The 14,050-nt window shown below is 43.1% G+C and overlaps 2 protein-coding genes across 2 annotated transcripts in view; one reads left to right on the forward strand and one right to left on the reverse strand.

The window, feature by feature from the left end:
• LOC309880016 (uncharacterized protein) overlaps positions 1-14,050 on the reverse strand; it is a 60,175-nt gene that overhangs the window by 24,631 nt on the left and 21,494 nt on the right. The window contains exon 3 of the mRNA XM_082764399.1: positions 10,313-10,430. Coding sequence (XP_082620525.1) covers positions 10,313-10,430 — 118 coding nt within the window. The remainder of the gene's footprint in view (positions 1-10,312; positions 10,431-14,050) is intronic.
• Positions 751-5,276, forward strand: PPP1R3C (protein phosphatase 1 regulatory subunit 3C). The gene is made up of 2 exons (XM_082765430.1): positions 751-927; positions 2,602-5,276. Exons 1-2 carry the CDS (start codon positions 914-916, stop codon positions 3,545-3,547), a joined length of 960 nt encoding a protein of 319 aa, XP_082621556.1. The 5' UTR covers positions 751-913; the 3' UTR covers positions 3,548-5,276.

A 14,050-nucleotide genomic window follows, 5' to 3' on the forward strand; every position in this document is an offset into this window, starting at 1 on the left:
GGCTGGGTTCTGCCACTTTTTGTCCATTTGCTCCAGAAATAGATAATAACTACATCGTGGGAAGTACAGCTGAGCCTCAAGCACCTTCAGACTGCGCAGACCACCGTGTGTGGGAGGTGAACAGCCAGCAGCACCATTCAAATGAAATGTCCTACAGTAATTTTTCCACTGAGGACGAGGGCAGTTATAGCCCAGGATGACAGTTTTCAGGCCCTGGCAACATATCATTTGATGGTGATGGGAAGAAGCTCCACATTGATGAAACAACACCCACTTTGCCCACACAGCAAAAATGAAAAAGCCTGGTGGAAAAGGCCAGTGTTTCAGCATGCCTAATCTAAAACTGCTGCCTGCCTCCCAGCTGCTCCATGGAATCCCTGTCTCCTGCCTCTCCTTTCTGGAGGATGAGAGGGCCAGGCAGCCTCGGGGCAACCCGGGTCAGACTGGCAGTTTTGGGGCGCGGAGGGCTCTGCTCAGCTGCCCGTTGGAAACACTGCAGCATGACACTAGAACCTCGAATACAATCGGTGCCCTCGGCCATAAATAGCCAATACAGCAGGGCACCGAGCCCTTTGGGGAGGGGGGGGGGCAGAATATCCAAGTTATTTCAAGCACTGTAGTTTTGGAAACGACTTCGGGGCTCTAGATTTAGCAGGAGGTGCTTCAGCCGGCACGTTAATACCCCGGCCTGCATGAACGGCACACCACTACCCGCGGAGGCCGGCGGGGGCGGCTCTCCGGGCCGCTGCCCGCCCGCACGGCGCGGCCACGTGTAGCGGCGGCAGCCGCCCCCCCGCCGGCACGCACAGCCCCGCCGGGGGCCGCCCCCGGGCCGCCCGCCGCCCCAGCGCCCCATAAAGGCGGCGGCGCGGGGCGTAGCGGGCTCCAGAGCAGCCGGCGGCCGCGCTGCCCCATGCACTGCAGCAGGTAAGCGCCGCCCGTTCCCTCCCAGCACACGCTGTGTGTGTGTCCGTGTTCCCCCGCGCCTGCTTGCGCTCTCGGTGTGTTCCTGCAGCCCCGCGGGAAGAAGCGAGCAAAGAGGGGGGTGGAAGGAACATCGAGCTTCGTCCTTGCGGGGAAACCTCAAAACTCGCGCAGCGCTCCTCCGGGTTTAGAGGACTTGCGCTGCACGAGCACCACTGCTTTTGCATGTCAATGCTGCTGAGCCCCCGTCATCTCGAGCTGGGGGATCATCTTTGCCTCTTCTCATAGCCTGGCTTTTTAGTCGTGCTTTTTTTTTTTTTTTTTTTTTTTTTTTTTTAAATGCTGAAAAACCTTAGGAGCATTTACCCAAGGAGCTGGTGGTGAAAATTATGGGGGGGGGAGGACGGAAATAGCCCTGTTCCTCCTAAATGCAAAACAAATCTCGATAAATTTGATGCTGGTACTCCCCTACCTATTATGGTAAATACTGCCGCAATAGTAAAAAAAAAAAAAAAAAAAAAAATAGCAAGGAGAGGAATTAAGAGGTCAGTGCAGATTCTGCTTTTTTTGGCAGTGCCTTGGAACCCCAGTGAGAACACTGGGAAGGAGAAAGGCATTTAAGTGACAAAGCAAATGCCTTTGCTTCCCATGACTCAACAAAAACCCATATTTCCAGCAAGGACTGCATCTTTATCAGGAGAGATCTTTATCAATACTTTATCAGTACTGCAGTTGAACTCCAATACCATAAATATTCATGCCAACTGGCTTTGAATGGGCCATGTTTTTGCAAAGTAATTGTGATTTTTCATCCTCTGGGAGAGAGGTTTAGGAATAAATCTTTACAAATAAAACCATAATATTCTTATAGAATGCTTACAGTAGGGTTTAGGCATAGACTTTAGGGATTATAAAGGACGTTTTTAAGACAGTTCTTGAAGCATACAGAGGTAGATAAATAAAGTTCTCCCCTTCCTATATTTTTTTCTCCATTTCCTCAGCAGTCAATGTTAACAGTGCACGCTATCTTTCTTAATCGAACCTGAGTTAGCAGCTCATAGAAAATATTTCTAAAGGTGCTTTGGCATTTTTGTGCACCTGAATTAACCAAAACCACATTGCCTAAGAAATGCATTTATGATTGTTCTGAGCTGTAGGGTGATGGTTCTGCATCATTATACATTGCATCCCAGTCAATGCTCTGATGGGATAGGTAACTTGCTTAATATAGTGCTTTCTGCGCGCAGAGACGAAGCAGCTGATCCAGCTTGCTGGAATTTTAAGTCCTTGCTCAGAGTCTCTAAAAGGGAAACTAAATTTAATGTGGATGTGCACTTTCGCTGTAGCTGGATCTGTTTGTACCTCTATACTGGAAAGTTCTTTTGTGTATTTTCAAGGAAATATGTTAATTACCTCTCACTAAAATTCACTTTTTAGAGGTTTGTAAGAAACAAATGAGATTACATTTGAATCAAAAAAGTTTAGAACTAGCAAGAAATGACTGAATATTCTCATTCTATTTCCTTAGCTTGAACTGTCAATTTTAATTTAGGCTGCATTATTTAAAGCTGCACAAAGAGCAGGCCATGAATAATTAAGACAGCAGATGAAACAAATATGCATTCATAAGCATTTCCCTGATGTAACAAATAATAATGCACTTTCTGCTTATTTCAGAATGATACAGATCTTGGATCCGAGACCCTTGCCAAGCTCCATCATGCCTGTGGATGTGGCCATGAGAATTTGCTTAGCTCATTCACCACCGCTGAAGAGTTTTCTCAGCCCCCTTGAGGACTGTCAAAGAAACAACTTTGTTAACAGATTCAAACCTCTCAGACCATGCCTGCATGTGAAACGTGACTCTGAAGCACAGAAGACCGACTGGAACCACTCGGCAGCCCGAGCCAAGAAGCGAGTTGTGTTTGCTGACTCGAAGGGACTGTCCCTGACGGCAATACACACCTTCTCTGAGTTCCAGGAGCACCCTGGCTGGGACCTTCAGTTCGACCTCATGGGCCTTGAAAACATAACATCTGGCCTAAAGCTACATGAGGAGAAAAACTTGATTCTGGGTTTCCCTCGGCCCTCAGCTGACTACCTGGACTTCAGGAACCGCCTGCAGAAGAACTTGGTCTGCCTGGAGAACTGCACCCTACAAGAGAAGGTGCTGTCAGGCACTGTGAAAGTAAAAAATGTGAGCTTTGAGAAAAAGGTTCAGGTTCGAATTACCTTTGATACGTGGAAGACTTACACGGACATTGAGTGTGTATACATGAACAATGTTTATGGTGATTCTGAAAACGATACCTTCTCATTTACCATTGACTTGCCTCCTGCCATTTCCTCTCAAGAGAAGATTGAGTTTTGCATTTCTTACCAAAGTGGAGAACATACCTATTGGGACAATAACGAGGGGCAGAATTACAAGGTTCTCCACGCAGAGTGGAAGTCTGATGGAGTTCAGATACCATCTGCCAAGAAAGACTGTATAGATATTCAGACTCAAAGGAGAGGTCAAGAGAGAGAGCCTGATCAACTTGGCAGCCCGAGGCTGTCCAGTGGTCTCTTTCCCCAGTGGCAGAGCTTGGGTGGGATTGAAAATTCATCACCATATTGGTGATAGACACCAGCTAGGAAGCGTTCTTCCATTTGGCAACAGAACAGTGTTAGCTTTCTGGTTCACATACTACATGACAAAACCACTTGGCAGGTTTTGTTGGCTGTCTGTACAAATCCAAATTCAGTTGTTTGTGGGATTTGTTATACCATATTATGTTACTGAAGTTCTTAGCCAAAACTTATCCTTGGAAAGAAAGGCAAACAAGATGAAACCCATGTGTATGCTACCTACTTTAGAAATAGCATGCTTAAGTATATACTGCTTGCTTTCTGCTGTTGTCTCTCCTGAGTCACTAGGCAAGAGACTCTTGTGAGGAAGTATGGAAGGTGACAGTATCTTAGCAAGCTGTAGCAACTGTGTGTATGTGCATGAGTGTGTGGGTACACAGGGATGTTACATGAACAGAACACTACAAACCATTTTGCACATGTTAGGAGTGCAGTAGAGAAGAGGTGATGCTGTCAGGACAGAGGCTCGCTATGACCTTCAGTGTGCTTGTAGCAGTGGCAGGTAGGAATGCATGGCTGGGATTTGTGGCTTCAACACAGGTTAGGAAACTTGTAGAGGACAACAGAAAAGTAGGAGAAGGGGAAGAGGTAAGATGTGCTGCATAACTTTGAGATGACCAGTGCTTTGATGTTGACTTTTCAAAACTGGTCTTCTAAATGCCAGGGAGAGTTCTACAGGATAAAAAGGAGAACACAAAGTGGCACAAAGCAAGAAGCAACTGCTGGTTTAGGAAGACATCTCTGTCCTCATTGGCCTTGTGAATAATAAGTATCCTGCATTTGAGATGAAATCTAACCTTGACTTCTACCTTCATCATCCTACTCAGCTATCAAGCAGAAGGTTTACCTTCTAATGTTATAAGAAGAATGTGCCTTTTTAAAAAAGCCACTGTACATGCCAAAAATCAAGGCTGAAACCAGGGTTAGTTTACAGAACAGACCAAGTGATTTGCAAACTTCCTAGTCTGTAGCAGCATCAGATGATGTGACTTGTTGCCTGATCTGATCTCACAGCCCCTCATGGTTGGGTATCCTGCTCCCTATTGCACAGTTAGAGATAACTTCTCAAAAGCGTGTAACATAGGCAAGGTCCTTCATATTGAAGACAGTGAATTAGCTGCACTTTGTGAAAGCTAATTTCTTTAAAAGAGCAGGGTTGCTGCTAGTTTTCTAGAATGAATATAGGCTTGCACATAGAGAACTGCTCTGTTTTATTGTACCTCATTTTTGAAGCTTTTTTTAAACTACTGTATATTTTGTATCTGTATGCTTGTAATTTAGCTTTCTCAGATGTCAAACTGTAAAGATGGTTTGTGTTTCATGCAAGACTTGTGGGAAATTGTCCAATACATACTCAGCAGGTGTGAATAGCAGCACACCTTTTAACTGTACTGAAGTAGCATTAACATCAAAATACAAGTCACATTTTTTTTCCCATTGCTAAGCAGTATAATATCCTGAGTCTGAAGCTACTTGCAATGCAACGAGAAGATATATACTAAGGTGAAATAAGCTTCTTTCACTAATTGCACTTTTTCCCTATGTAACCCATGCTGTTACATATAAACTAGCCATTTTAAGAATAAATTGTATTTTGATATACCTGGTTCTTAATGAGTCAACTCAATCTGCCAAGTTCATTAACTTCTTTAAACAACTGCATTTGTGATCTAAGGTATGGAAGGTTTGTTCTGTGCCACCAGCTATTGCTAAAGCTGGCTCTAGTATGGTATCTCAGGGCAACATCTGATATTATCCAGAAGATGAAATCTGGTGTCTTCACTAAATAAGATATCATCAATAGTATTAACTGTATGAACTGTAATTTAAAACAACCAACTGCATCCTGCCAAATTTAAATTGAATAGGTTGGTTTGGCAAATATCATGCGGGATCCTTTTGTGCTGTGGGTGAGTCTGTCTGGCAGGAGTCTGGCTCAATCTGATGGCCAGACTTACTGCTGAACTATAGCATATACAATGCATGCACAGATACATCTAGACAGCAGCACTTGATGTCTTCTGGCTTGCATTTGCCTGGTACTTAGCTCACTGTGCTGTCCCTGCAGCTAGGCTGCTATTTGGGGGAGTGGGACATTTTGCCTTTTTTCTCTGCTAGTGCTTGGGAACCAGATCAATCGCTATCAGTACCAAAAAACGTGCTGGAAAATAACATGTCTGCATGTGAGCCAGTCCACCTTTGACACTGCTGTGTGGACCTTGCCTTGCAATTATTTAGAATAGAGAAAAGTGTGTTGGGCCCCAAGTCCCCAGAGGACAGAGGGGTTTGGCACACCGCTGCTGCTCCTAGCACAGAGCAAGGACAGGCTAGTCAACACTGGTCACACACCAGATGCTTTACATGGGATTGATTTCCCAACACAATAAGGAAACTCAGTGACAAGATCCAGTCTAGTTCAATCTGTTGCACACAATGCCAGCAAGAAATCTAGTTTTAATTATGGAAAGCAATTCCAGAATGATGGAAGGCAGCAAGGCTCTGACAACACTTCTGAACTGGGGAATGAACTTCAAGCTTCTACATTGCAAAACCCACTGGATGCAGAACTCTCCTTTCCCCAGCTCTGTCTACCAACCTCAAACTACTGAAAAAGCAATATAGTACTTAGTAAATAACTCAGTGTCTTTATGTGCAGGAGCACTTGGGCCATGATATATGCTGCACCACCAGCTCCCAGCTCTAGAAAAGTAAGCTCAAGAGGGATTTGTAATGAGTGGCTTAAAGGCTCCTTGGTCTCAATGTCAGACTTCACTGAAGCAAAACAGATGCAAGGTTACTGGGTGGAGCAAAAGCCTTCCAGTATGAGGAAAAGCAGCATTTTTTTTTTCTCCTTCAGCCAAGTTTCATGTCCAGCCATCTCAGCAGAAAACACTTGTCCTTCTCTTGACTGAGACATAAATGACCTTATAATACCAGAAAAAAAAAACTTCCTTTAAACAAGGTTTAGCTATAAGCCTGCTACTTTGCCAAGTTACCTTGCAAGATCATATTTGCCCAATGGGAAGGCAATGCTTTGCTGCAAAAGAGAAGCAAAGCAGCTCCAAAGCCCTGCCTCAGGCAAGAGAGCAAAGATCTCCTTGTTCCTCCACTCTGTACTAAGGCAGAGCAGTTTCACTTCTTCTTCTTTTAAAACAGAACTCATATATATATCATTAACACTTACATTGACCAGAAAGGTAATAGGCCCTACAGGAACATGTTAACAACATTAAGGTGTATTCACTAAAATATATTAGTTTTAAAAATGTGTTTATCAGAAGCAGAGAAAAGCAAAGTCATCCTTGGAAAATTGGCTTAGCCTAGGGAATTCAAACACGCATCTTGGATGATGCCCTTTGAGAGATGCTGTATGCAAAAACTAAAGATAGAAAGCAGGTGTAGTCCCTGAAACAGAGCTTGCAACCCTATTGCATCATCTTGTTCTTGTAGGAAGTCATTTTCCGAGCTGCACCATTGATTAACATTTTCACCACTAAGGTGAGAGAGTGAATGGATTCCCTCCGTTAGTTAAGGAGATCTGAGGTGTCTGACTTTGTTATAATATATGGGTGGCACAGTATTTAAGAGATTTTATTCTTTGAACATAAATGTTTCTTCATAACAGTACTTCTTTTTGTGAATCTTGGCCTAGTCTTACCATGGAAAATTAAATTGAAATTTGCCAGTGTTTCACATTAATGAAGACCTGTCACCCTCAAAGATCAGCAACTCAGCATTTCCTGAGAACATAATTATAATTTTCACAGGCAATTAGTGAATGTCTTTTTCTTTAATTATATCTATATCTAAATAAATGACCATAATTTATATGGTAAATTTGGTAAATTAATGGTAATACAGTAAATTTTATGGTAATTACATGTATACAAAGCAACAACTCCCATCCCTCTCAGACACTTACAAGCTTTAAAATGCGACATGTGGTAAAGAGTGAAAGGTTTCAGTAAGGCCAAAATAAAAACGAGGTAAGACTGCCCTAAATCCTCTCTTGAGATGTCTCTCCTCCTGTTTCAGGGATCAGCCATACTGCAACCATTCCTGACTGGAATTTGCTTCGTCTGCTCTTACAGTCCTTCAGTGATGGAGGCTTGTAGTGGTTTAACCTGGCCGGCAGCTAAACACAACACAGCCATTCGCTCACCCTCCCCCCTCCCTCTCTGGGATGGGGGAGAGAAACGGGAAAGTAAAGCCTGTGAGTTGAGGTAAAGACAGTTTATTAAGATAGGAAAATAACAACAACAACGATGATAACAGTACTACTACTACTACTGTGTACAAACAAGTGATGCACAATGCAATTGCTCACCACCCGCTGACCGATGCCCAGCCTAACCCTGAGCAGTCCAGCCCCCCTCCCCTGGCTAGCCACCCCTATATTTTGTTTAGCATGACGTCAGATGGTATGGAATACCCCTTTGGCCAGTTTGGGTCGGCTGTCCTGGGTCTGTCCCCTCCCAGCTCTTGCTGCACCCCCAGCCTGCCCATTGGCAGGACACAGCAAGAAGCTGAGACATCCTTGGCTTGGTGTAAGCACTGCTCTGCAACAATTAAAACATCGGGGTGTTATCAGCACTCTTCTCATCCTAAGCCAAAACATAGCATTCTACCAGCTACTAGGAAGAAAATTAACTCTGTCCTAACTGAAACCAGGACAAGGCTCCACATCTTTCTATTTATTCTTTCCTCTTCTTACCTTAAAAGAGGCTCCTGAGGTATTAGCCTAATTAAAATTAGTTCCTAATTACTTGTATTTTGCATAGACAAGAAGAAGAAACTATTGCTGTCTTTTTGCAATAGTCTGTAAGTGCTTCAGAAGAAGTGCCATCTTTCCTTCTTCTAGGCTATGTAATTCTTCACTTAATGAAAAATGGGTATTTCAGCTTTTCATCCTTGTTTGGAAAGGTACCTATCTGGTCTTTGGATTGTCCTTAGGGCAAAAATAACACTTTCAACCAGCTCTGTTGAAAGCCTGGCTGCACGGTCCTCAATTTCACCAGTGAAAACATAGCACAGCTCAGTACCCATCTTTCATTGCTCAAGTGACTTCATGCATCTCATACAACAAGGCCTGGGAACATATGCATCATTTCTGTAGTGCTTGACAGACTGTCCTTAGAGCGTATGACAGCTGGGCAGATTGAATCAGTGATGCAGTTCACTGAACAATTTATTCATGTAATTCCCTCCATTAAAAACATTCATATTTTTGTGCTTCTTCTCCCTATGTCACAAACCACTTCTGACTCTCCAGCCTCTGTTTATCTCCTTTCTGGACCAGTCACTAAGATGGGTAGATTTCATATCTTCTGAACAAAGAATGGTATTTTCTGTTTCAGGGACAAAGTACATACAAAAATGGCGGACTGACTTCTACTTGTGCAGTGTTCACTGTGGGTGGCCCACTGCTGATCTCAGTGAGTGCATCTTTTGAACGGTAAGGTAGAAAATATAACACAGCTAATTCTGCTTAGGCATATTCTGAACACAGTGCTGGGGTCTAACTCAGTTCCTGATAGCTTTGTAAGACACTGGAGGCATTGCAGTATACTGAAAGTAGAGAAGACTATTTGTACACATGTTACATCCTCAGCTTCCTTTGAGAGTAGGGGAAAATGTAATAAGGTTCCTCAACAGTTCAACTCTGGACTTTATAACAGCAGTAACTGTCATGAACGTTATGGTTACAAGAAGTTAGCAACCAGAACTGATTCAGCAGAATGAATGAGCACTTACTTAAACAAACATATTGAACCAGAAAGTAGAAGTCTACAAGAGCAAAGTTGGTCTATAGTTTGCCGTAAAAGAAATGAATGGGGAAGAATATCAACCTTTGAAAAGCTAAATGATTTGCTTCAAATGGATTAGTGGAGAAACACCCCTACTATCTCTTCATGTTTCAGGCTATCGTAGTATTTCAGATGCTGTTAGCCTTGCAGCATTTTGCACCTTGCACTGCAACAACACGACACTGGTGTCACAGTCCTTTCAACTAGGTGGCAACGTGACCAATACAATTACCCGCTCTTGCAGAGAGAGTAGAACAAAACATAAACTTTCACACAGCACATCTCCTGACATAGGTAAGCCCTTCCCTGAATCACAGACACAGCTACAGGTAACCATGAAGTCAAGTCCAGGAAATTGTGATGTCAAGAACTACCTGCATCCGTCAGGTCAGGCCAAGGATACTATGCTACAGCACAGGACTCTTCAACTTTACTCTGAGCCCTCAAGTGAACCCACTGGCCCCAGGAAAATAGCTCAGCACATCACCATTCCTTACAGCCACAGCCACTGACTGATCCCTACCCCCCCACCTATTAGATGCTACGACTACACACAGTAGTTTTACAGGAGCTGCAGAAGTGGATGGGTACAACTAAAGGTAGTTTTGCATTCAGTTGACAATCATACAACAGATATTGATACCCTTCAAACACTCCATCTAGGCTCAGCAAAGGTGAGTGACAGAAGAGCTCATCAAATATTCTGCCCAACTTCATAATCCTTTGGAAGGATCCTACCCTCCTTTTTGCCCTCAAACGTGCAGAGTCAAGACCAGAATGTGGCCCCCCTGTCTGTAACTACCACCTCATCAGCTGCACCAGCAAAACCATTCACCCTTTGCTCTGCATGGGGAAGACACAGAACATTAACTTCCAAGCCATTATCCCTATTGCTATGGTTTCTTTCTTCCATCAGGCTATAAGATATACCAAGCTATAGTGTTTCCTACCTGGTGTTGTCTTCTGGAAGGACCTTGATGCCCAAACTGTTGGACTTTCAGAGGTCCATTATCATCTTCTTTAGGAAGGACACCAGGACAGTGTAAAATCCCACTACACGGGTACATTCTGCAGGTGGAAATACTCTTCTCAGAAAATGAGATAGAAAGAGTTAGGAGAACTCATAGGTCTTAAGGACAAAAACCAAACAATAATCCCATCAGCAGGAGGTGAAAATGATGTTTAAGGGATAGGTGTTATTGTTGAAGTCAATCTTCTGCAGGCCTTATGTTGGCCTGGGAGTGATGGGATACTGCTGAGTGCTGCATTAGCAGCAGCTGAGAAAATAGGACTAGCAAATTCTGATTGTATGGCACACAATTATTTGCTGAATAACCGAATGACATTCATTCTCCTCTAAATCAAACCTCTCCTCTGCTGAGAAAAATAAAATGGAGTTTTCACAGGCCTTATTTCAGCATCTTAGAGGCACTGGGACTAGTTGCCCAAATTTTTACATTGGCTTATATGAAACCAAAAGTCCAAGGCATTGCTGAAGAAAACAGCAGAGAAAAAAACTGGATATTTATGAATTTTGGATATCTCAGAGATGTCCTCAAAACATTTTTCTGTTTCTTTGTAGAAAAGAAAGAAGGTAAATATAGGCTTACACTTCCTCTAGAAAAAATCCTCAATTTACATCTTATATAAGTCAAGAGACTGGCAGGGCAATAGTCACTTGTGAGATTCTTTACAGGTGCTGTGAGATGTCAAGATATTAATTTAGGAGGAGTTTAATTAAATTCCCAGGAAGAGTATGGAAGCAGAAGGAGTGTGTCGCTGATACCACTAACTGATGGCTCGGGCCACCACAGCTGGTTAGCAATCTGCTCCACCAACAACAGACAAGGAAACATGGCCCCTGATTCCCATGTTTTCTATGATAGCTTGAACGTTAGTGGACAAGAGGTTTTAGGAAGCCTCTGGGGCTGTGCTGAGTGCAGCATAAGTGTTATTAGAGGAAGAGAGAACCAATGGAGGTGCAAGGTGTTTCTAGATAACTGCAGGGCCTAATCAGCTGGAAGAGAGTGATGGGGTGCTGCAGTCTCTGCTGACCATGAGTGGAGACTCAGCCTCTGTTTCAAAATCCATGAGCAACTTGATTAAAAACCTTGACTTAGTCAAGCTCTAGCTAGAATTACTAGGTAGAATTTTTTGTTAGAGAAAACATAGCATTTTGATATTTTCAGAGGACCGCAAATACCAAATATTATATCCTCTTATTTTCAAGATTAGTTACATAAATAACATTGCATTTTATTCTAACCAGTGAAAAATATGCTACTTCTTAAATATAAAATGTCACACAAATGCCACAGACTCTGGGCAAGTGCACTTTCAGGTGCTGTGTAGTCATAGCCTCAAGCAGCTGACTGTGGAGGCTGTGCTGGATTTCTCCTCCCCACACTTCAGTCATGATTCAGAGAGAGAGAGGGAAATGGAGAGGCAATCACATCTTACTGGTCAAGTATTAGAGCTCACATTGTGCTCTTACTGGCTCCAAGCAGACACCCAGGGCAGGCAGCAGAGCTAGATTCAGAGCCACTGTGGCACATTGGCAGCCCAAGCAGAAGGAGGCAATGTCCCCCCAAGAGCTTCTTGGAATGGCTGGAGGACAGGGAGGCTGTGGATACAACTCCTGCTAGATACTCATCACCCTGCATTATCTGGCACAGAAACCTGCGGAAATGTTGTTTCAGGAGACAAGCAGTGTTTTTGTCTAGGACTGGATTATAGCTTGAATGATAACTGCAGTTCTTAGCAAAGTGGTTTGGTCAAAGAAAAACCAATAAAAGATTTTCACTAGATGGTCCAGGTTGCCCCAAAGCTAAGAAACTTAAAAACTATGAAGAGAATGGGAAGTGCATTTCCTCCATCCTGAATGGAACATTATTAACTGCTTCAGCAGTCACTTTCTGGAGTGGCTGAGGGATGTTTTTCAGACACCATTCTACTGTTTTTCCACTTCTTGTTTACAGAGTATTCTTTTAAACCCTCAAGGCACAGTTATTAAAACTATACTTACAAAAATACTCTTCCATCACACGCTTGAAGATCTGCTCAGACAGAAGGGCTACCACCTTTCATGCAAGACTGAAAACCAGAATTAATTCCTAATATTTTCCCTTTGATTTTATACTGCTCTTCTGATAAATAGATCAGTGTAATTCACAAGCATGGAAACTGTGATTTTGGTGCCACAGATATATTTGCCACAGGTTTAAAATAATCTTGAGACAGTAGTGGCCATATTTTCATCCAAGGTTTTAATTTTTGTCAGAGCAGCTTCTTGTCTTTCCTGCTCTGGGTCACAAGTTTGTGCATAGCAGCATAGGAGCCTCTGCAGCATTGTGTGCGTTTGTTTGTACTCTTCTATAGAGACAGCTCTACAAAAGTGTTTGCAATGCATTCTTTTCAGTTTATGCAACTAATCTTTGATATTACTGTGAACTTGCTGGTTTTGTGACTATGCAATAGGCTTGGTCTGATATTGCTGCTGTAGGGTGATTCCTCCTGAACTACTGCCAGTCCTGCAGGAGTGACTCTGGCCATTATGTGCAAGCATCTCTGATAAGCTGTTGTTCTCCAACAGGCACTCCTTTTCAACACCATAAGCCTACGGAAATATTGTTTCCCCAGACAGCGTGGATTTCTCTTCACATAATGGCTCAAATTAAGTGTCTCCATCCTTCAATAAATTGGGGACGTGTGTGACGGCCTCCCAAACTGGCAAGCAGTACAAAAGGGACAAATAAAAGAACGTGGACTGGAGTCCCTGGATGCTTTCCACCATCTGGTCCTTGATGCTTGCCATGAGTTCCTTACTTCCCACGCTGTCTGCCAAGCACCAGACACGGGTTAGGGGATGGCTGGGTCAGTGAGGGCTGTGCTGTAGCTGCAGCCCGGTCTGTAAAAAAAAAAAAAAAAACCAAAACACTTTCCTCTGCTCTAAGGAGATGCTGAAATAGTTGTGCTGCCAGCATCTGCTTCCTCTTAAGCATCTATTTTACTCCTCAGTTTGACAGATGGACCACTGATTGGGAGATGAGTGCTGAAAACCTCCGGCTAGTTTTGCTGATTTGGAAATGTAACTGAGAAATGCATTTTTATCCCTCTCTATTTTCACTGGATTTTTACTCCTTTCATTCAGCAAAGGCCAGAACTAAAAACCAGATTTTAATTTACTGTAGGAAGAAGTGGATAGAGGTGTGAAGGTTTGGCTGATCTAAAACAAATGTTTGGCTGACCTAAAACTTTTCACTCATTTCCATGATTTTGTGGGCCAGCTGAGTATTTCAAATATAATTAGCAAATATATTTTCAATGCACAGATTGCTTCTGGAGTAGGAGGATCTACTTTTGATTTTCATGCCTGGACAAAACAGCTAGATTTCCCACCCTATTCTAAAAACACTGCAAAAAGTTTGCATTTTTCTCAGATAGGCCCTTCATTTTATTGTCACATCAGGCAACAGAAGTTCTGTCACCTTGCTTACCTCCATTCCTGGGCTTCACACAATGTCTTCTCTCACACTTCCCAAATTCCCATACTTGCAAAGGCTCCATTCTCACCTTATATCCTGCCTGAAATTCACAGGCTGTATGTGCTACTGTGAGTCAGCACTAATTACACTTCATCAGTAGGAAACTCAGTGGGGATGGAGTTGAAGGTGATTCAGCAAAACACT

This window comes from Aythya marila (assembly GCF_965140915.1).
Source record: "Aythya marila genome assembly, chromosome: 7".
In the NCBI taxonomy this organism is placed as follows: Eukaryota; Metazoa; Chordata; class Aves; order Anseriformes; family Anatidae; genus Aythya; species Aythya marila.